The sequence below is a fragment of the Elephas maximus genome, chromosome 13, assembly GCF_024166365.1.
Source record: "Elephas maximus indicus isolate mEleMax1 chromosome 13, mEleMax1 primary haplotype, whole genome shotgun sequence".
NCBI lineage: Eukaryota > Metazoa > Chordata > Mammalia > Proboscidea > Elephantidae > Elephas > Elephas maximus.
The window spans coordinates 24,965,574-24,989,997 of NC_064831.1; the positions used below are offsets into that span (position 1 = coordinate 24,965,574).

The window sequence follows — 24,424 nt, forward strand, 5'->3', positions numbered from 1 at the left end:
CAATCAACCAAACTGACCTCACAGGCATATACAGAATGCTACGACCAACAGCCAAGTATATTTTCTTTTCCAATGCACATGGAACATTCTCTAGAATAGACCACATAGTAGGTCATAAAGCAAGCCTTAACAGAATCCAAAACATCAAAATATTACAAAGTATCTTCTCTGACCATAAGGCCATAAAACTAGAAATCAATAAGAGAAAAAACGGGGAAAAGAAATCAAACAATTGGAAACTTGAATAATACCCTGCTCAAAAATGACTGGGTTATAGAAAAATCAAGAATGGAATAAAGAAATTCATAGAATCCAGTGAGAATGAAAACATTTCCTATCAGAACACTTGGGATGCAGTGAAAACAGTACTCAGAGGTGAATTTATGTCAATAAATGCACACATACAAAAAGAAGAAAGGGCCCAAATCAAAGAATTATCCCTACAATTTGAACAAATAGAAACAGAACAACAAAAGAAACCCTCAGGCACCAGAAGAAAGCAAATAATAAAAATTAGAGCAGAACTAAGTGAAATAGAAAACAAGAAAACAATTGCAAGAGTTAACAAGACCAAAAGCTGGCTCTTTGAAAAAATTAACAAAATTGACAAACCATTGGCCAAACCGACAAAAGAAAAACAGGAGAGGAAGCAAATAAGTCAAATAAGAAATGAGACGGGTAATATTACAACAGATCTAACAGAAATTAAAAGAAAATTTGTACTCTAAAAAACTGGAAAACCTAGAAGAATGGATGAATTCCTAGAAACACACTACCTACCTAAACTAATACAAAGAAAGGTAGAACAACTAAATAAACCTACAACAAAAGAAGAAGTCGAAAAGGTAATCAGAAAATTGCCAGAAAAAAAAAAAGCCCTGGCCTGGATGGCTTCACTTCAGAGTTCTACCAAAGTTTCAGGGAAGAGTTAACACCACTACTACTAAAGGTATTTCAAAACATATAAAAGGACGGAATACTCCCAAACTCATTCTATGAAGCCAGCATATCCCTGATACCAAAACCACATAAAGATACCACACAAAAAAGAAAATTGCAGACCTATATCCCTCATGAATGTAGATGCAAAAATCCTCAACAAAATTCTAGCCAATAGAATTCAACAACATATCAAAAAATAATTCACCATGACAAAGTGGGATTCATACCAGGTATGCAGGGATGGTTCAACATTAGAAGAGCAATGAATGTAACCCATCATATAAATAAGACAAATATCAAATTATCTTATCAATTGATACAGAAAAGGCATTTGACAAAATCCAGCACCCATTCACAATAAAAACTCTCAGCAAAATAGGAATAGAAGGAAAATTCCTCAACATAATAAAGGACATTTATACAAAGCCAATAGTCAATGTCACACTAAATGGAAATAGTCTGAAGTCATTCCCCTTGAGATCGAGAACCAGACAAGTATGCCCTTTATCACCACTCTTATTCAACATTGTGCTGGAAGTCCTAGCCAGAGCAATTAGGCTAGATAAAGAAATAAAGGGCATCCGGATTGGTAAGGAAGAAGTAAAAGTATCTCTATTTGCAGATGACATGATCTTATACACAGAAAACCCCAAAGAATCCTCAAGAAAACTAGTGAAACTAATAGAAGAGTTCAACAGAGTATCAGGATACAAAATAAACATACAAAAATCAGTTGGATTCCTCTACACCAACAAAAAGAACCTTGAAGAGGAAATCACCAAAACAATACCATTTACAGTAGCCCCCAAGAAGATAAAATACTTAGGAATAAATCTTACCAAAGATGTAAAAGACCTATACAAAGAAAACTACAAAGTATTAGTGCAAGAAACTAAAAGGGACCTACATAAGTGGAAAAACATACCTTGCTTATGGTTAGGAAGACTTAGCATTGTGAAAATGTCTATTCTACCAAAGGCTATCTATATAGATGCAGTGCAATTCTGATTCAAATTCCAACAACATTTTTAAATGAGATGGAGAAACAAATCACCAACTTCATACGGAAGGGAAAGAGGTCCCAGATAAGTAAAGCATTACTGAAAAAGAAGAACAAAATGGGAGGCCTCACTCTACCTGATTTTAGAACATATTATACAGCCACAGTAGTTAAAACACCCTGGTACTGGTACAACAACAGATACATAGACCAATGGAACAGAATTGAGAATCCAGCCATAAATCCGTCCACATATAAGCAGCTGATATTTGACAAAGGCCCAAAGTCAGTTAAACGGGGAAAAGACAGCCTTTTTTACAAATGGTGCTGGCATAACTGGATATCCATCTGCAAAAAAATGAAACAAGGCCCCTACCTCACACCATGCACAAAAACTAACTCAAAATGGATCAAAGACCTAAATATAAAATCTAAAACGATAAAGATTATGGAAGAAAAAATAGGGGCAATGCTAGGAGCCCTAATAAATAACAGAATATATAATACATAAACAGAATACCAAACATTACTAACAATGCAGAAGAGGAACTAGATAACTGGGAGCTCCTAAAAATCAAACACCTATGCCTATCCAAAGACTTCACCAAAAGAGTAAAAAGATTACCTACAGACTGGGAAAAAGTTTTTAGCTATGACATTTCTAATCGTCTAATCTCTAAGATCTACATGATACTGCAAAAACTCAACCACAAAAAGACAACCCAATTAAAAAATGGGCAAAGGATATGAACAGGCACTTCACTAAAGAAGATATTCAGGTAGCTAACAGATATATGAGGAAATGCTCGCAATCATTAGCCGTTAGAGAAATGCAAATCAAAACTACAATGAGATTTCATCTCACTCCAACAAGGCTGGCATTAATCCAAAAAACACAAAATAATAAATGTTGGAGAGGTTGTGGAGAGACTGGAACACAAACACTGCTTGTGGGTACGTAAAATGTCACAACCACTTTGAAAATCAATTTGCTGTTTCCTTCTTTTTTTTTTTAAATGCTAGAAATAGAACTACCATCTGACCTAACAATCCCACTCCTTAGCAAAAAAGATAGAAAATAAACAATTTCAATACAACAGGACAACTGTACAATAAAATGGAAGTATATGCAAGGACTCTCTAAACATATAGGATAGACTGGCAGGTGCTGTGTGGGGTGGCATAGAAGTCTGAATATTAAATGATGATGAGGTGGTTCCCGGGTATGTATCAGGAGTAACTAGAAGAGGGAACTATTGTAAACAGAAAAAAAAAAAAAGCATAGAGATTTTAAATGTTCTTGTGTATATAGACAGCAATGTGATATTTAATGTCAGAGAGTCAGGGCCAGCTTCATAGGTGTACAACCTGTGCAGTCACACAGGGCACCATAATTCAAAGAGCCTATTTTTTTTTTATAGATGATAGATAGATAGATGATAGAGTCAAATAGAAATTCTGTAGTTGAAAAATACAATAATGGAAATAAAAAAATTTACTAGAGAGGCTCAATAGTAGATTCAAACTGTCTGAAGAAAGAATAAATAAATTTGAAGGTAGATCAACAGACATTGTGGAATTCAAAAGAAAGAGAGAAAAAAGAATAAAGGAAAAAGAATGATCCTTAAGTGCACAAACATACATGTAACAGGAGTGCATGAAAGGGAGGAGAGAGAAGGGAGCAGAAAAATATCTAAAGAAATAATAGCCAAAACTCCCCCAAATTATCTGAAAAAATGAATTGACATATCCAAGAGATTGAACAAACTCCAAATAAAATTTGTTGCAAAGAGAATCAAATGAGGCACATCATAGTAAAAATATTCAAAGCCAAAGAGAGAAAATCTTCAAAGTCACAAGAGAAAAACAAGCGAACCAAGTTAAGATTAACAGCTGACTTCTTATCAGAAACAATGGAGGCTATAAGGCAGTAGTATGGCATACTCAAAGTGCCGGAGGAAAAATCTGTCTAACATGTCATAGCCAGCAAGACTATACTTAAAATGTAGGTGAAATAAAGACATTTTCAGATTAAAAAAAAAAGAAACAAGCAAATTCATTACTAGCAGATCTGCCTTACAAGAAATGCTAAAAGAAGTTCTCCAGTCTGAAAGGAAATGCTCTCAGAGAGTAATCTGAATGAACATGAAAATACAAAAAGCACTGGTAAAGGTACTTTTTAATTATAAAGGAAAGTATAAACGCAGATTTCTTCTCCTTTCTTCCCTGACCTGATTTAAAGGCAATTGTATAAAGCAATATGTATATAATTGTTAAGTGTATAAAATATAGAAATGTAATATATTTAGCAATAACAGCACAAAAGGAACAAAGCTATATTGGAGTAGAGAAATGACACCGGATGGTATGACTATCTAATTAAAAAAAAAAAATCTTAAAACAAAATACATTATTAGACAAAAAGGACATTTTATGATGATAAAAATTGGTGTCAGGAATATAGCAATTATAAATGTATATTTCCTTAACAGCAGAACCTCAGAATACTCAAGCAAAAGCTGACAAAATTGAAGGAAGAAATAGACAATTCAACATTTACATTTGAAGGCTTCAATACCCCACTATCAATAATGGATAGAAAATCTAATCACAAAAACAAGGAAGTAGAAGACTTGAACAACATCATACACCAACTAGACCTAACTGATAAATACAGAACCCCCTCTCCAACGACCTCACAATACAACTTCCTCTCATGTAGTCATGGAACATTCTGTAAGTTAGATAAAATGCCAGACCAAAATATGAGCCTCAATAAATTTAAAAGGTGTGAAATCATACAAAATATGCTCATCAACCACAATAGGATGAAATTAGAAATAAAAAATAGAAGAAATTTGGAAAATTCAACAATACATGTAATTAAAAAAAATACACTCCTAAATAACAGACAAAAACCATAACAAGGAAATGAGAAAATTCTGACATTAATGAAAAAGAAGACAGAACACAGCAAAACCTATGAGATACAGCTAAAATAGTTCTTAGATGAGAATTTATAACTGCAAAACCTGTATTAAAAAAAAAAAAAAACTCCAATGCAAATTTAATACTCTGATTTTAGTACATTCATAATTATTAGTAAGGAAACCTAACTCATTTTGCATAGCTGAAATTGCAAATTGATGATTTAGGCTCATATCAGATAGTGATTTTTTTAATGATAATGTCTCTCTGGTGGATTGAATTGTATCCCCATGAAAATACGTGCTCTAAAGTCTAACCTCTATACTTGTGGTTGCAATCCCACTTGGGAATGGGTTTCCTTTGTTATGTTAATGAGGCCGTATCAGGGTAGGCTGTGTCTTAAACCAGCCATCTTTGAGATATAAAACTAGCAGATAAAAAAGGCACAGAGAAAAAAGCAGAGATGGGGAAGATACAAGCCACCTAATCCCCAGTGAAACTAGGAATAGAAACTGAAAAGAAACAAGGATCTTCCCCAGACAGGACACAGAGAGAGAACCTTCCCCTAGAGCCAGCACCCTGAATTCAAACACTTTAACGAGGTCTTTTGCATTGGGAAAATCTGCTGCAAAAGACCTCCCTAAAATGTTAAGAAGGAAAGAAGTCACTTTGTGGACTAAGGTGTGCCTGACCCAGGCCATGGTATTTTCAATCATTTCATATGCATGTGAAACCTGGACAATGAATAGGGAAGACTGACAAAGAACTGATGCATTTGAACTGTAGCGTTAGTGAAGAGTATTGAATATACCATCGACTGCCAGAAGAAAGAGCAAGTCTGCCCTGGAAGAAATACAACCAGAATGCTCCTTGGAAGTGAGGATGGCAAGACTTGTCTCACATTGGGCATGTTATCAGGAAGGACCAGTCCCTGGAGAAGGACACGCTTGATAAAGTAGAAGGTCAGCAAAAAAGAGGAAGACCCTAATGAGATGGATTGATACAGTGGCTGCAACAATCAGCTCAAACACAGCAACGATTGTGAGAATGCAAAACAGGGCAGCATTTAGATCTGCTGTAGATGGGTCACTATGAGTCAGTACTGACTTGACGGCACCTAACAATAACTATCAAAGCACTTGGCTTCTAAACGAAAGTTCAGCAGTTCAAACTCACCAGCTGCTCTGCAGGAAAAAGATGTGCAGTCTGCTTTCATAAAGATTTATAGCCTTCGAAACCCTATGGGGGCAGTTATACTCTGCCCTGTGGGGTCACTATGAGTCAGAATTGACTTAAACAGCAGTGGGTTTGTTTTTTTGGTTTAACAACACAACAAGGTCTGATAAGAAGTGAATATATTCTCCGTTTTCTGTCTCCACAAACTGATCTGTAAAATTCTCCTTAATACACGGTAGGTCTTGGCTTGTTTTGGTGGAACTCAATGAAGGGCGGAGTCATCCATCAACTTGGCTTATCCATTTGGGTTATATAATTTGGGGAAGTGCATTAAGAGGTGTTAATATACATAAAAGGGCAGATTTAATAATTGACTACCAGTCACTAAATTGTTTAAACCACAAAAAAACTATTTTTGTTATTATTTTCCTTTACCAGCCTCCTTTTTTTTAAAAAAGTATGTGAGGTAAACTATATCTAATCAAAGTTTCTGAATGATTTCTAAAAGGATATTCTTGGAAGGATTTTGAAATGTAAATTAAACTCAGAATAAAACACTTTGATTTTTGCTGTTCAGTATGGCTTACAGAGTTGTTCATTCCCCTGTCCCTAAATCCGTTAGACTTTATCTCATTATATTTAATTCATCTACCCACATCACCACCAAGTATTATTAGTAGAGCATAAAGCGTGTTAAAAGAATATTTTAAGATGCCCTCCTAATTAAGCCTTTTATCTATTGTGTTCATGCCTTCTACACCAGTGATAATTCCTTTGTTTCTCTGCATAGTTATTTTGAAAAGGATCTGGCAAATACTGCGTGAGAGAGTATTTATTCTTAGTGTGTGTAATATTCCAAATTTACAGGGCTTTGGGGAAAATTCTTGGTATCCTGTCAGTCACACAGAGAGGTGGAAAGCCGGAGTAGCTTAAAGGTGGCTATCTCGTCCATCCCTCAGTCTGGAGCTAACACTGTGCTTCTCCTCAAAGGTTCTGGCTAATATAGACGTTTGGCTCATTAGATAATCACAAGATACACTTTCAACCAAGAAAAGCTAAGATTACTGGATATACTGGAGTTGGTCAAATATCATCATGACAGAGTCTTAATAGTGTTTCAGAAGGTGGAAGTCAGAGGAGGATGTTTAGATGGTTGCAGTAATGGGACTGGTGATTTTCAGGCAGATCTTGCAAGGCTTGGACTAGTTGGGATTGGGCAAAATTTATGATGCTATGGCTTTGCATTGGTGGCATAATGAGGTAAAGATCTTAAAGTGAGTCTTGATGAATATGCTAGCGATCCTGATAAGTAAACTATTTTAGTTGGTTCAGAGTCTCATTTGTTTTCCAGGAGTATGGATGTAGTAGAGCAGGTAGCTACAGTTATGTTTGCTTCGTCTAAGTATGTGTAGCCTAATACAGGAGGGTCTGGTCCCAGGCTCATTTAACACAGAACAGGAAATTATATTGGTTTTAGTTCTTACTAAAAACAAGCTAAATGAAACAGGACGTTGATAGTGTATCTTTGAGATCATCACTTTTGAGTTGTAGTTTCAGTTTTGCTTTGATTTGTTTACATGATCTGGCTTATTTTAAGAAAGGTAAAGTACCCTTTTTCATGAAAATCATACATATAAACCAAAAATCTGTTGCCACGGAGTTGGTTCCAGCTCACAGAGACCCTAAGAACAGAATAGAACTGCCCCATAGGGTTTCCAAAGAAGGCTAGTGGATTCAAACTGCTGACCTTTCGGTTAGTAGTGGAACTCTAAACACCACTGTGCCACCAGGGCTCCGTCATGCATATAAAAACATATACGTAATATAAATTCAGTGCACGATGTACCAAAGTAAATTTTATATGTTGGTGTTTATTTTTCCTTTTGAAATTTATATCATAAGATGGTGCCAAGTGATCTATCAACTGCAATTGCACATATTTATTTATCAAATAGTTTTATAATGCTTACTATATGCAATTATGGATGTATATTCACCTAACTACAGAGCCCCCAAATACTTAAGCAAAAACTGACAAATTGGAGGAGCTAAAGAGATTTTTAATTCTTGCCCAAGCAAAGCAGAGGCTAGCCAAGGGGCCGAGGGACCGAGGGGCCGGGGCCGAGGGGCTGAGGGCTGGAGAGAGAGGGCTGCATGCAGGCATGGCTGAGAAGAGGCTGTCCTGGTTAAAGGACTGTATCCTGATCATTCTTGATCCTGACTTGTAACCTGTTACTTCCCTAATAATTCCCGTAATTAGGAGTATAATCCATGAGTTCTGCGTGGCCATTGCAACAAATTATCAAACCAAACAGAGAAGTAGAGAGTGCCCTGGGAGAGATGGCCGGTGTCAGAACTGGTAAAAGTTTAGAGAGAGGAGGTGTATCTGACCTCTGCTCCATAGGACTCAGCCTTGGGCTGCTGATCTTGATTCCCCTTGTGAAGTCAGAGGAGGTCAGATGCTGCTGCCATGCCATTCTTACATGTATGTACATGTATATTTATGTATGAACATATGTATGTATATATGTGTGTGTATGTATGTATATATATCTGAAAATAAAATTTGGGATATAAAAAAGGGCTAGGAGTGAGGTTATATACAAACCATATCCCACATGGCCTTATATTATATTACCTTATAATTTTCTTGTTTTGCTTTGCAATTTCTGTCTTGTATTATGTATATTTTTGCATACTTTTTTTGGATATTATAAATCATGAAACTGAACAAACGTTCTTTCTTCAAAGTAACTTTCAGAAAACGTAGAACAAAATGTGTGGCCCATTCTCTGTAAGTGTGTAGGGCCTCCTGGTTTGGAAGCCCTGGGGATGTGGTGATTAAATGCTTCGCTGCTAACCAAAAGGTCTGCAGTTCAATCCGCCAGGCACTCCTTGGAAACCCTTTGGGGCAGTTCTACTGTGTCCTATAGTGTCACTATGACTTAGAATTGACTTGACGGCAATGGTTTGTTTTTTTTGTTTTTTTATAGTTGTTAGGGGAGATAAGTTACTTCTAGCTTGTTTGACAGGAAAATACTTAAGACAATAATGTGGTATCTACCTAACAAATACCTAACACATACTATATTCCAGGCACTCTTTTAAATGCTTTAGAAAAAATAATCAATTTAATCTTCAAAATGCCATTTTGAGGTAGATTATGTTAATGCTATAGCCATTTTACAAAAGTGGAAACTGAAGCACATAGAGATTTAAAAAATAGCAAGTTCGTACAGTTAAATGGCGGAGACCATCAGGGTTCACTCAGAAGCAGAATCACTATGACTGGTATCAAATAAGGGATTGATTACAGGAACTGTGCCTCAATTTCAGGGATTAGTTAAACCCTCTTTGTAAGCCCATTGCTTCTGTTTCTGGTTCTGGATCTGAAGTTAGCCCAGCAGATGGGAAGATAGATGTGAAGTGAGGGAGACCACTGCAAGCTGAAAATGTACGTGTCTCTCTCTCACTACCTCCGATCTTAATGGCGTGGGTGACCTCCGGGATAAATTGGCACTTTTTCTCCACTCGGGGACACTCTCACTTGCCCCAGGGTTTAAAAAAACCGAAGGAGAAGATCTGACAGAAGCTATAATCCTGGCTGCTGCCCTCTGCCAATCAGGTGAGTAAGCAGATCGGCAACGATGTCTCTCAGCTACAACGGCTCCTGCTCTGCAATGAACTCCGGAGTACAGCAGGGTATATACGATGAAGGGCATCTGGGGAAACCAAGTTCCAGCTTAGCTAAGCAGATACAGTACAGTCACAGTGATGGCAGAGCTGGAATTTAACCCAGAAAATCTGGCTCCAAATACACATTCCTGCCTCTCCATTTAAGTTGGGTCTTGAAGATCAGTTAGGATTTATCCAGACCTGTGTTTGGGAGGAGTTCCAGGTAAATGAATGTACAATACAGGGTAAATTGTAGGGTGTGATAAGGACCTCTTAGGAATCCAATTTTGTTGCATGTATTGTGGGCTGGGTATTCTGAATGGCAGAGAGTATGGGAGATAAGCTGGAAAAGCTGATGGGCTCCAGATGTTTGGCCTCTGTTCTACGAATAGTTACAAGATTTTATCAGTATAAATATTGCCTTTATTCCTATAAATAGGTTCCAAACAGATCCTGTGGGCAAATTTGATGTTATTTTTTTCTTGTGGAATATTGTGTCCAAAGTCCTCCATCTTCAGGAAATCAGTGCCAATTACACCAGCCTGAAAAAGGCTATTGATTTTCTTAGGAGTAACCAAAACTTCAGCACTATGGAGTTTGTCAAGAGAAATGGTTTTTATCTCAACAACAGCACTTTGTTGGAATGTGACTTTTTTGGAATGCGATGTGGCCCAAAGGTAATAATTTGATACTTCTACAAATATCACCAATGTAATTAGCTGCTTTATTGTATTGTTTCACATTTAGATAGCGTTTGCTTGCATGGGGAATCAATCAAAGTTTGCTCAAAGATTATATTTCATTAGCTCAGGCTTCTAATATCAGGGTGTGTGGAATACACACGAGACAGATTTCCTCTTTCGAGTAGTTCGAAGGAGAACAAAACTCTTCTGTTGCCTTTCTTGCAGTTTAGTCCTTCCAAAATAAAAACTATTTTAACCTGAGGATATTTTATTTTTTTATTTATTCACAAAAAATCTATTCTAAGGTAGCATTTTTTTGTTTTCATTAAGCAGCAATCATTCAGATTTCATGCACGTGTCGTTGCATTGGAGGCTATAGAAACTGAGAGGGTGACAGCATTTGAGTATGAAAATTATGTATCTATTACTCATAACATAAAAATTCTGTTTTTATAACTACTCTACATTTAAGAGAAAATGATGGATATATCTGGAATTTATTACTAAAGGGATTATGTTGGCAATTTGATGCCCTATCAGGAGTTTTATAGCCTGTGTTGTTAAGTGATTCACAAATTCATGGTTCTGGGGGACAATTCGGCTGCTAACCAAAAGTGTGGCAGTTCTCACCCAACAGCCACTCCTTTGAAACCCTATGGAGCAGTTCTACTCTGTCATATAGGGTTGCTATGAGTTGGAATCAACTGGAGAGCAACAACTTTTTTTTTTTTTTTTTTTTCAGGGCTCGGGGGCAGGGTGTTTGGGAGACAATTCCTTATGCTTTCAGTTGTCTCCCTAACACACAGTAAACAGAACAGAAATGCCTGAGAGACATTTGAATGACAGATGTGAAAGAACTTTTTTTATGCTGCTTTTTATCTGCTAACACGTTTAAAGATCCCATCAAGAAATTTTGCATTAGATGAAACTTTTTAGAAACAAATACAGAACTCCAACTCAAGTAAGCTGAAGATAAAAGGAAAGCATTGGTTTAGTTAGCTGGGAAGTTCCAGAGTAGGACTAGCTTCAGAAAAGGCTGGACCAAGACACTTCAACTCTTTAAGATCCTGTCTCCCTGTTCATCTTTTGACTTTTCTGGTTGATTTATTTCTGTGTGAGTTCTCCCTACACAGAGCCATGATGGCTGATGTCAACCCTATACTCCATTATCACAGTTTAGTTCTCTAGTAGCCACTTAAAATCCCACGGAAGACTGATTAGCTCTGCTTGGAACATATATCAATTCCTGAGGCAGTCTCTGAGGCAGCAGGATGGTGTATTCAGATTTCCCAGAGTGATCACATGCAGACCCTTAGAGTGGGGCAGTTGGGGAAGGAGGGTTAAAGGAGCAGAGCACTGTGCTTGACCAGCCCATCACGGTCATACAGGATGGAGGAGGGTGTGTGGTCCTGCAAAGAAAAAGTGCTGAAAGAGTTCACCGCATATAAAAATATGTCTCCATGAATCCTTAATAAAATATAAAATAAATATATATTTTTTAATCTTGTAAATAGTCTTAATTCCACAGGAAAATATCCCACTTAAATAATGAAATACAAACTGACAAATGCATATTCCAAAAAAAAAAAACTATCATTGAATATGAACATGGATCACCAGATTGTCTATTCTTTCCAATATCCTTGTATTCTCATTTAAAAATTTGTGATAAAAAAAAAAAAAAACAGTTAAAGAGATTTATACTTCAGAAGTGACCAATACTCAACTGATTGTTTTATTTGGTTTATTTTCGTATTGGAGGATTTTGCACATGTCTTCACTGAATATGGAAATTGTTTTACTTTTAATCATGGTGAAAATATCCAAGCAATGAAAAAAGTGAGTGTGCCTGGACAAGGCTTAAGCTTACTCTTCAGTGTCAACCAGGTAATGAGAAGACTTAAACTCAGACAGGCAGGGTTCAAGTCAAACAAGAGTGGGTGGATGTGTCAACGATTTGATCCTAATATTTTGCCCTTTCAGATAGCTCCCACAAGTTGGGTATTATTTTGGTCTTGTTAATGTAGCCTGTAATCTCATGGATACAGTTATTGAGTTAGAGATTATGAGTGCAAAATTTAGAGGCATAATCTGGACTTTTTTAGCTATACAACTGACTTCCATTTATCGTGACTCCACGAAATGTTCATGCAAAAAAATAAGAAAGCAAGAGATTTCTAAGGTGGAAAGTATATAATTAATTTAAGATGACTCTAATGCATTTTTTTATTTTAAAAATGATTTTCATGTAAACAAGCAATCGGCTTTAGAAAAAAGCTATACAAACACATTTGACAAACCATAGAATCCACAGCCTAGAAAGATGATGAAAAAGTAATTGGCATGTAAAGAACATTGTATAAATAGACTTTGGCAAAGCCTAGCATTCCTAACGGAATTAGGCAGAGAAGTTATACATTTATGGACCTTGGAGAAAGAAGTTCAGATAGCTAAGAAATGCAGTGGTGCTACCTTCAAGGGTTTCTGATACAGCTACAATCCAGGCTGCACTCTCACCTTCTGTCGTGCACAACCATTTCTAGTATTAAACATTTACAGGTCTTCTAGTCCACTATTGTGATTTTATAAATGAGGGTTCTGAAATGTTGCTGGATTAAGTATCCAAAATCACACAATTAATAACAAAGATGAGAAATAAACCTACTCTCCATGAATCCCAAGAAACCATTCCACCTCTCAGTCCAAGTGAATGAGACCTCTGGTTACTTTTAAAGAATTTCTGTTAAGGTACACTCCATAACTTTCTCCTGTATCCCATTCAAGATACTTTCTTTATGTGTAAATACAACAATACACACTGCAAGGCATGTACCCATGCTCATATATATGTATATAAGTTTGATTAAAATTTTTAAGGAATTTAAATATTAACTATATGGTCAATTCAAAAATCATATGGATTTTAAGCTAGAATTTTCCAAATATTATTAGAATGCAGTTAAAACCTGTAAATTCAACACATTGTTCCATAAGGTAAGTGGCACTGGAATACTTCTCCAGAATTCCAAATTTCTTAGAGAGTCATATGGCCCAGGAGAAATAGGCCCCTGAATTACAAATGAAATATTAAGTGGGTTGAGTAAATGTAATTCCATATGCAATTGACCCATTTACAGGAAAAAGAATCATACTCCCAAGTGCATTCCTCTCCTTGCAGCCTGAATTTAAAACAGGCGAGCAAGCCTCCAGAAGTTCAGTCTTAAACTTCTTCATCTGACAGAAGGTCTATGTGAAGAGCATTGGTGCTAAAGAAATAGTGCATCTTCAGTATTATGGCAAAATGAATTTGACTAATGATTTTGAAAAATGAAGATTGGTTTTAAATAAAGCCAGAAACTTTACTGCCAAAGAGAAGCAGAGGGCCAAATTATTTTCTAAAACAAATGAATCAAAGAGAACAGCTAAGGAGGAGAGAACTCAGAGGCAGCTAGGGGAAGTGAGGCCAAAGGAAGGAAGCTGAAGAACAGTCACGATATATAATATGACGCCTATCTTGGGGTGAAGAGTGGTCTATGGCAAAATGTCGAGGACTTGATGTATGACGCCACCATGAAAAACACCTCCTAGGTTTTAATTTCGTAACCTTTATATGAAAAGAGATGGAGCTCTGATATTGAATATTAAACATGTGGAATTGATAAAATCAATTTGCAATTTGGAGAACAATGCATTTTTGTTTCGGGAGAAATTCACTGATGACCCAGCTCTTGGCTTTGTTGACGCTGGGATCATCTTTGCTATCCATTCACCAAAGAAGGTGCCACAGTTAGAAGGTTTAGGCTTGTCTTCACCTGTGGGAATGCATACAAGGGTAACCATCCTCCAAGTGAAGGTAAATATTCACAAGACGTGGCGTTCTGAGAGAATTAGGGCTGGGGTAGTGCCTTTAGTTGTCTGTCAGTGGAGACTTGCCTGTTGCTCTGATGCTGAACAGGTCTCAGCAGAGCTTCCAGACCAAGACTAGGAAGAGAGGCCTGACAATCTACTTCCAAAAATCAGCCAGTGAAAACTCTATGAATCACAACAGCCTGATCCTGTTGTGCACGGGGTCACTGTGAGTAGGAAGCTAACAACAACAAAGTGCCTTTAGAACACTACTGGAAATTCTATAGTTTCAGGTAATTTTCTTTTACCTGAAGGCACACATTAATAACAATAATGAATTCATATATGCACTGTAATTGAAAACTGGGAAGGCTCTGAAGTCCAAGGTAGCTTTAAATTTCATTAGATGTGAAAATTGTCATTAAACCTGGGGAGACCCATTGCTGAGCTGTGTATTGTCTCAATGGTACAACAAATGGGACTGAGAAAACAAAGCGGAAGAGATAGGGGGTTTGGAGTCAGACAGGTCTGGCAGGTCCATTTGCCAACCACTTGAGTGATCCACTTAACTGAGAAATTTCCTTAATTAACTTCCTGAATTTCCATCTTCTTTCCATATAATATGGGGAGTAATATTTTTCTTTCCTAGTTACTACAATGTTTAAGTAAAATAAGAAAAATAAAAAATTTACCATGTTCCCTCACATATAATGTTGTTGTTAGGTGCCGTCAAGTCAGTTACAACTCATAGTGACCATATGCACAACAGAATGAAACACTGTCTTGTCCTGCACCATCCTCACAGTGGTTGTTATGCTTGAGCCCATTCTTGCAGCCATGGTGTCAATCATCCCTTTGAGGGTCTTCCTCACATATACTGTGTGTTCAATAAAGAATTGCTTTTATGATTTTGGTTGCTGTTTTGGGGGTGTACTGTACTGTGTCATTTACGTAAATGATAAAATAGTATATTTTCCTTATATGAGTTAATTTTTAGAAAATCAGGCAGCCTGGCTTTATTGATTCACAACATTTGGAGTATGTTAAAGAACCACTCTGATACTAACCTACAGGGATTTCCAAGTTAATAGAGCAGGCAATAGTCAACTAAAGGAAAAGTAAAATAGTGTATCAGCTTTTTTCCTTGAGATGGAAATGGGTAGATTGACTCAGAAAAAAATCTCCTAATCTCCTGTTTATTTCATCTCAAGACAATTAATCAAGAATATCCCTGGGGAGAATGCAACCCTAACAACCAGCTGCAGAGTTTCAGTAACTACAGCACATCTGGTTGCTTAATGGAATGCAAAGCGCGGCACATAGAAAAGCAGTGTGGAAGTTTACCTTTTCTGCTTCTTGGTAAGTAAAGACTGACTTCACTCTTAATTATATTTACTTTCATTTAAAACATAGGAAATCAGCATATCACTTTATCGTATTCCATTCTTACAAAATTCTAGGCTGGAAAATTATTCACTTGTCAAATAAATCTTCAACTGATTTTAGCAGAGATTTCTAGAAAAGGAAATCATGTTATCAGTGGCAGGTTTCTAATTCTAGCTTCCAAAGTTTAAAATTGGATGTTTTCAAAAATCTAATACTGCATGTCAAGGTTTTCTCAATTTGAAAGAAAAATTAGATCATTTTTATAAGTCTTACCAATCCTGAATATTTCCCTGTCAGGAAACTCTTTCCTCTGTGGCTGGGAAAGAAACTTCAGGTGCCCTTTGATTACAGAGTCAGGGACATACAAGGCAAACATTGAGTGAGACAGTGGAGTAGGATGGATAATGGCTGTACTCTGATTCAGGCTGCCATTCTCAGCTCCACAATTTATCATCTGCATGACCTTTGGCAAGTGGCTTAACCTTTCTGTACCTCCTATAAAATAGGAATAATAATAGTATCTCTGATGGTTAATGTTGTGTGTCAACTTGGCTAGGCCATGATTCTCGGTATTATGTAATTATCCTCCATTTTGTGATCTGATATAAAAGGAGCTTCCTTGGAGGTGTGGCCTGCATTCAATATATTTGGCTGTTCTGGCAAAGATCTCTCTCTCAATCCTCCATCTGACCTCTACTTCTTGAGACATGAGCCAGCAGCCTGCTGTCTGACTTGCAGGCTTTGAAATTTGCCAGTTCCCACAGCCCCATGAGCCAGCAGCCTGCTGTCTGACTTGCAGGCTTTAGAATTTGCCAGTACCCACAGCCCCATGAGCCAGCAGCCTGCCGTCTGACGTGCTGATTTTGGATTCATCAGCTGCTGTAACCACGTGAGTCAGGTGAAGTGTCCAGTCTGATGTCTGACCCACTGATTTGGGACTTTCCAGCCTCCACAACTGCGTGAGCCATTTTCTTGAAATAAATATCTCTCTATATGAATGTATGTGTGTATACATATATACGCTTAGCTGGTTTTGCTCCTCTAGAGAACCCAACCTAAGACATTTGGTACTAAGAGTGATTCTAGAGGAACAAAATTGTCAGGATGATTTTCTGAATTGGTTCTCGAGTCTGGCTAGTCTTAAAGTGGCTGATGACTCTGCTTCCAGTAGTAAAGAGGGCAATGCTAATCCATCGCATGAGATGGCAATAGATATACACTAAATATCATCAACACTGGTTCAAATATTTGTGAAACACAAGGCTCTGGGTGATTACATATTTGATACTTTCCTACAATTCTGGTGGAATAGTGGTTAAGAGCTACAGCACCTAACCAAGGTCAGCAGTTGTAATACACCAGGCACTCCTTGGAAACCCTATGGGACAGTTCTACTTTGTCCTATAGGGTTGCTATTAGTTGGAATTGACTTGACAGCAATGGATTTGGTTTTTTGGCTTTACAGTTTTGTCAGAATGAGAATTATAAGGAAGCTGGTTGGTAGGTCATGCTTGTGCTAGACAAAGTGGTGAAAGACAGGGATGAACTCAAAGCTACAGAGTCACAGCTCAAGCACTGCATACAAGACCTGAAAGTTGCCACTTGTGCCCTGAAAGGAAGCCTCTTTTCTTGCAGTAAAAGAGTGATATTACTGAAAACCAAACCCAGAGTCTTAACGTACAAGTGACTGAATTACAATGCCAATTGAATTCCCAACCTTGAGTGGTGCCTGAAGTTAAAGTGAGGGCATTAACTGGAAAGAAACGGGATCCTGAAACTTGGGATGAGGACACACAGACAGATAATCAGGAAGCTGGGGACATTGAACCCCTAAATTCCATTGAACCACTCCTGCCAACAGAACCAGCCCTTCACTCCCCCTCTGAAGAGATTACTCCATCTTTGTCAGCTAAGCCACTCTCCCCAGTAAAACCACTAAAACCTCCACCCCCATCTAATAAGATTAACCCAGCTGTGCCTGAAAAGTCTTGCTCTGACATATCACATGGGGCAGCACCTCGGGCTTTACCTGGGGCATCCCCTGAGGCAGATGCTTTACAAGACTTTGCTAAATATACCCAGGACACACTCTATGACCCATTCTTGCATCTAGACCTATAACTAGACTTAAGTTGCAATAAGCCCCAAGAGGTGAAGTGCAAAGTGTGACCCAGGAGGAAGTACACTACACTCCAAAAAAACTGCTTAATTTTTCTAATATATACAAACAGAAATTTAGAAAATATGTGCGGGAATGGCTTTTAAGGGTGTTAGAAAATGGTGCAAGGAACATAAAGTTGGATAAGTCTGAATTTATTGATATGGGACCACTAAGAACAGATTCTTCAGTATTTCAGCTAGATAGGTTACAAAACAGTCTAATAGTTTATTTGGTTGGGTCACTGAAGCATGGATTAGGTGATGGCCTACACTAAATCAAGTTGAAATGTGAGACCTTGGTAAACTGTAGAAGAAGGTATCCAAAGGCTTAGGGAAATTGGCATGCTAGAGTGGATTTATCAGGTCGGACACATAGATCCACCCATGGAGTTCCCAGAGGACACAACTTTTACCACAACAAAGAGGAATAAATTTGTGAAGGGAGCACCAGCATCCTTGAAGACTGCTGTGACTGCTCTTTCATGTAAGTCAGATTTGACTGGGGGAACTCCCCTAACTGAATTAAGACACCTAACTATAACGGGGCTGATTGGAGCCCATGGTAGTAGGGGCCAAGTGGTAGCACTTAATCGACAAAGACAAGCTGGGTGTGGTTATGGTAATGGACAGCAAAGTCAAAGCAGTAATCAGAATAATCTGACTAGTATGGATTTATGGCATTGGCTACTTAGTCACAGTGTCCCTATGAGTGAAATCCACGGGAAATCTACTAAACATTTACTTGATCTGTACAAACGGAAAAATTCTAGGTCAAGAGAGCAATAGTCTAGCTCGAATTGTCTGAAAAGAGAATCACTGCCACTCAATCAACTCCTAGATTTGAGTCAGAGACCCACAATCCCTTGAACAGAGGGGAGGCTATGTCCCCTTGAGAAAGGACCCTGCTGTACTGCCAAAAATTGATACCATTACTCTTTCTCTCAGCCTTCCCTAAAGAGATTTGTGGCCTTTTATGAGGGTGTTTGTTCATTAAGGAAAAGGAAATAATCAGACTTTTCAGGAATTACTGGATACTTGCTCTGAACTGATACTAATGCCAGGGGACCCAAAATGTCACTGTGTCTCACCAGTCACAGTAGGGGTGTATGGAGGTCAGGTTATTAATGTAATCTTAGCTCAGGGCCATCTCACAGTAGGTCCAGTGGGTCCCCAAACCCACCCCTTAGTGATTTCCCAGTTCCAGATGCATAAATATACTCAACAACTGGCAGAACCTCCACATCGGATTGGTGAAGTAAGAGAGGAAAAGCCAAGTGGAAGCCATTAGAACTGCCCCTACCTAGGAAAATAGTAAACCAAAAGCAACAGTGCATTACCAGAGGGATTACAGAGATTACAGCCACTATCAAGGCCTTGAAGGATGCAGGGTGGTGATTCCCACTACATCCCCCATTTAACTGGCCTATTTGCCCTGTGCAAAAAACAGATGAATTTTGGAGAATGACAGTGGATTATCAAAAACTTAAGCAGGTGATGACTCCAATTGCAGTGCTGTTTCAGATGTAGTCCCATTGCTTGAGCAAATTAATACATCTCCTGGTACCCAGTATGTAGCTATTGATCTGGCTAATGCCTTTTTCTCCATACTTGTTTCAAAGGACTACAAGAAGCAGCTAGTCTTCAGCTGACAAGGCCAGCAACACACCTTCACTGTCCCAACTCAGGGGTATATCACCTCTACAGCTCTATGTCATAATTTAGTCCACAGGGACCTTGATTGCCTTTCCCTTCCACAGGATATCACACTTGTCCATTACATTGATGACATTATGCTGATTGGACCTAGTAAGGAAGAAGTATCAATGGCTCTAGACTTACTGGTAAAACATTTGCATGCTAGAGGGTGGTGAATTAATCCCACAAAAATTTGGGCACTTTCCACTTCAGTAAAATTTCTAGGGATCCAGTGGTATGGGGCATGTCAAGATATTCCTTCTAAAGTGAAGGATAAATTGTTGCATCTGGTCCCTCCTACAATTAAAAAGGAGTCACAACACCTAGTGGGCCTCTTTGGATTGTGCAAGCAACATTTTCCTCATTTGGGTGTGCTACTCCAGCCTATTTATCAAGCGTCTCAAAAGCTGCTAATTTTGAGTGGCACCCAGAACAAGAGACGGTTCTTCAACAGGTTCAGGCTGCCATGAAAGCCACTCTGTCACTTGGGCCATATGATCTGGCTAATCCAATGGTGCCAGGAGTGTCAGTGGCAGATAGATATGCTATTTATAGTCTTTGGCAGGCCCCTATTGGTGAATCACAGCACAGACCCTTAGGATATTCAAGCAAATCCCTGCCATCCTCTGGAGATAACTACACTCCTTTTGAGAAATAACTTTTCTCTTGTTATTGGGCCTTAGTAGAGACTGAAGGCTTAACCATGGGCAAGCAAGTCACCAAGCAGCCTGAGCTGTCCATCATGAACTGTGTGTTGTCTGGCCCACAGAGTCATAAAGTTAGATGTGCACAGCAACACTCCATCATTAAATGGAAGTGGTATATATGAGATCCAGCCCAAGCAGGACCTGAAGACACATGTAATTTGCATGGGGAAGTGGCCCAAATTCCCACTGTCTGCACTGTTGTCACATTTCCTTCCCTCTCCCAGTCTGCACTTATGGCCTCATGGCAAGTTCCTTATGATCAGTTGGCTGAGGATGAGAAGACTCGTGCCTGGTTTACAGGTGGTTCTGCACAATATCAGACTCTACTAGAAAGCAGACAGCAACAGCACTACAGCCCCTTTCTGGGACCTCCCTGAAGGACAGTGATGAAAGGAAATCCTCCGGACTGGTAGAGCTTCAGCAGTACACTTGTTTGTTGACTTTGCATGGAAGGATAAAAGGCCAGATGTATGATTGTATACTGATTCATGGGCTGTGGCCAATGGTTTTCCTGGATGGTTGGGGACTTGGAAGGAACATGATTAGAGAATTGGTGACAAGGAGGTATGGGGAAGAGGTATGTGGATAGATCTCTCTGAATGGGCCAAAAAAGTGAAGATATTTGTGTGTCATGTGAATGCTCACCAAAGAGTGACCTTAGCAGAGGAGGATTTTAAAGGTCCAGTGGATAAGATAACATATTCTGTGGAAAACAGTCATCCTGTTTCTCCAGCAGCTCCTGTCATTGCCCACTGGGCTCATGTACAAAGTGGCCATGGTGGCAGGGATGGAGGTTATGCATGGGCTCAGCAATGTGGACTTCCACTCACCAAGACCAACTTGGCTACAGCAACTGCTGAGTGCCCAGTCTGCCAAAATCAGAAACCAACACTGAGTTCACATAGCCAGAATTCATGGGTCCAGGAATCAAGGGGTAGAAAAGGGAGTGCACCACACACTATTACCCCTAGTGACCCACTCACAAATTTTTGCTTCCTGTCCCCATAAGCCTAGGCTTTGCAGGTCTAGAGGTCTTACTTCTAAAGGGAAGAATGCTCCCACCTGGAGACACAACACTCTTTCTATCGAACTGAAAGTTAAGAATGCCACTCATCCACTTTCAGTTCCTCACACCTCTGGAACAACAGGCAAAGAAGGGAGTTGCCGTATTGGGTGGTGTGATTGATCCTGAGTACCAAGGAGAAATCCTATCGATATTACATAATGAATGGAAAGAAGAGTATGTCTGGAATGCAGGAGATCCCTTAGGGCATCTCTTAGTACTACCATACCTGTGACTAAAGTCAATGGAAAACTACAGCAACCCAGTTCCAACAAGATGGCTGATGGCCTAGACCCTTCAGGAATGAAGGTTTGGGTCACTCCACTAGGTAAAGAACCATGACCAGCTGAGGTGCTTGCTGATGGCAAAGGGAATATGGCCTGGATGGTGGAAGAAGGTAGTTCTAAATACCAGTTATGACCATGTGACCAGTTGTCCTATAGGGTCGCTATGAGTCTGAATCAACTGGATGGCAATGTGTTTGGTTTTGGAGCTACTTCATGTCAATAAATTTAAATGTGAGTCACAAATAAATACCTTCATAGCAACATCTAGATTAGTGTTTCTTTGAATAACTAGGCACCATAGTCTAGCCAAGTTGACACATGAAATTAACTATCACACTCAGTAGTGATACATAAAAAATTCTTGGTTCTACTGATGGTCTACTACTTCGGTCCCTAAATACCATCACGATAAGAGTGTCTTCCAAATGAACCTGTTTTAATTAATATTGAACATAATGGTGTGCCTGATTCAACACTAAATAAGCTCTGAACCGAAGATTAGTATTACTTTTGTCAAAGGAATTAGAGGTAGTGCCGACAATCTTTAAGTTATCCTAACTCTGTTCTTATCTCCAGGAAGAATCTTGTATACATTGGAATAAACTACAGTGACTTAAACTATAAACACAACAGCAAAAAGCAGTGAGTGTGTCTGAGTTACTTGGTAAGTGTTATTCAGTTGCTCCTCAATTTCCTTTTCTACTAGTGGTTTTCCCTTTCATATTTAAGGTTTGGAGTCTCTAACTGGTTCAGATACATCTCAGAAGAAAGCCTTGGTGATCTACTTGCAAAAAATCAGTCACTGAAAACCCTACGGAGCACAGCTCTACTCTGACACACATGGGGCCTTCATGAGTCAGAATCAACTTAAAAGCAAGTGTTTTTCTGTTTTGTTTTTAATTCAATATTTAGCTTATCAATGGAAGAAGAAGATTCAAAGTACTTGTCATTTATCTACCCTTTAAATCTGACACTTCTCTTCTCTCTAGAAAATACCTCAAAGAGGTCACACATAAATTTTGACAAAAAGGCTACTATTCATTATCTCACACTCAGCATCTTACTTCCCGTCAGACTTCCCCCTTGTCACGTGTTTATTGTAAGGTGTTCCAGTAATCAAACCTTTGTGTAGGATTTCAGCCACCTCAGAGAATCTGAACAGGCAAAAGTGGGGTTTTAGGAGACTGCCACCGTCTTCTCGTTCTCCTTTTTTATTTACTCCTTAACAAACATAATATCTGATTTCCTAGATCTCATTGCATATTGGAGGAATCCAGATAAGAGACAGAAGATTGTATCAGAGTCAGGCAAAATGACTGCAGTCAGACATGGCGACTGAGGTCCTGGATGGGGAGAAAATATACAGGTTCCCTAAAGCTCTTGAAAAAGCCAAAACTGACTTATCCAACAACCAGAAACAGAATGATCCTAAGAATATACTGGGGCACTGATAAAAAGATTAATCATGTAATCTATTTGAGAAGGACGTTCTGTGTTAAGGCATTTTAGCAAACTGAAATACTGTACATGTTTAAAAAGAAAAATTGAATACCTGAAGTAACAAAATTGCTTGGAAATTTACGTTGCTGGGAAGCATCACCATCCAATGATGTCACCTGAATGACCCACTGTGGCTCTTCAAACATGAATTTATAATTATCTAAGATTTTTTAAGACTTTCCCTAAATTTTGTATGCTCCAAAGACTTTGGGTTATATTTTGGGAAACAGATTTTATGTTTGAATAATAATTATATTAAGATACTATTAATTACTATTACTTTATAACAAATATAACACATTGGGTCACCATGAGTCAAGAATCAACTCAATGGCAATTGGTTTTGTTTTTAGGTTTTATAATAAGCTTTAAAGTAATATAATTAATTCATCTTCATATAATACAGTTATGATTAATGTATTAGTTTCAAATAATTTAACTTCTAATAATATTTAATTTACTTATAAAAAAGCAACCATTTATTGATTTTTTACTGGTTTTATTACAGCAGATGTTGGTGGTCAGCTGGGTTTATTTTGTGGTGCCAGCGTGATTACAATTATAGAAATTATTGAATATATATTCACCAATTTCTACTGGATATGCATTTTGTTTTTGCTGAAGATACCTGAAATGACCCAGTGGGCACATCAACCTCAGAATCAGCTGGGGGCTACAGAAGGAATGGAAGAATGCTAATGTTCACTTAGGATTAAAAACTTGCTTTTCTCCCCACATTACTTTCAGATTTGTTCATAACTAATTTATTATTATGTAACATTAAGTTGTATTATCTGGTGGTGGTTCAATAAAAGCCATTGTATATATCTCTGTATCCATACACATGAGTATGGATATCTATATGTATGTATGTGTGTATATTCAATTATACAAAAAAAGAAAACAAAAAGAAGTAGGCATTTCATTTCATAAAAAAAAATTTAATGGATAAATTTTGTGTAATGGAAGAAGGCATTCTTTATGATCAAATATGTAAATTAGACCTGATAAGCCTAATATACATACATAATTAGTCATTAGGGGGTATGCAAATTAAAACCACAATGAGATACTACATCATTCCCATTAGAACGCCAGTGATTAAAAAAAAAAAAAAAACAGAAAACAATAGGTGTTGGCCAAGTTGTGGAGAAACCAGTACTCTCATACATTGCTCTTGGGAATGTAAAATGGAACAGCCATTGTGGAAAACAGTTTGGTGTTTCCTTAAAAAGTTGAGGATAGAACTACCTTATGACCCAACAATCTCAATCCTAGGTATATAACCAGAAGACGTGAAAGCAGGAACACAAACAGGAACCTGTATACCAATGTTCATTGAAACACTTTTTATAATATCCAAAATGTGGATACAA

General features: G+C 38.1%; 1 protein-coding gene across 1 annotated transcript in view; it reads left to right on the plus strand.

Annotated features, from left to right (window-relative positions):
- The window catches only part of ASIC5 (acid sensing ion channel subunit family member 5), a 30,269-nt gene extending 6,522 nt beyond the window's left edge, over window positions 1–23,747 (plus strand). Inside the window, 8 exon segments of the mRNA XM_049852806.1 lie at window positions 10,161–10,398; window positions 12,166–12,291; window positions 14,111–14,257; window positions 15,462–15,609; window positions 20,519–20,666; window positions 22,125–22,168; window positions 22,171–22,212; window positions 23,557–23,747. Of these exon segments, the coding sequence (XP_049708763.1) occupies window positions 10,161–10,398; window positions 12,166–12,291; window positions 14,111–14,257; window positions 15,462–15,609; window positions 20,519–20,666; window positions 22,125–22,168; window positions 22,171–22,212; window positions 23,557–23,747 (1,084 nt within the window).
- The last annotated feature ends 677 nt before the right edge of the window (window positions 23,748–24,424 follow it).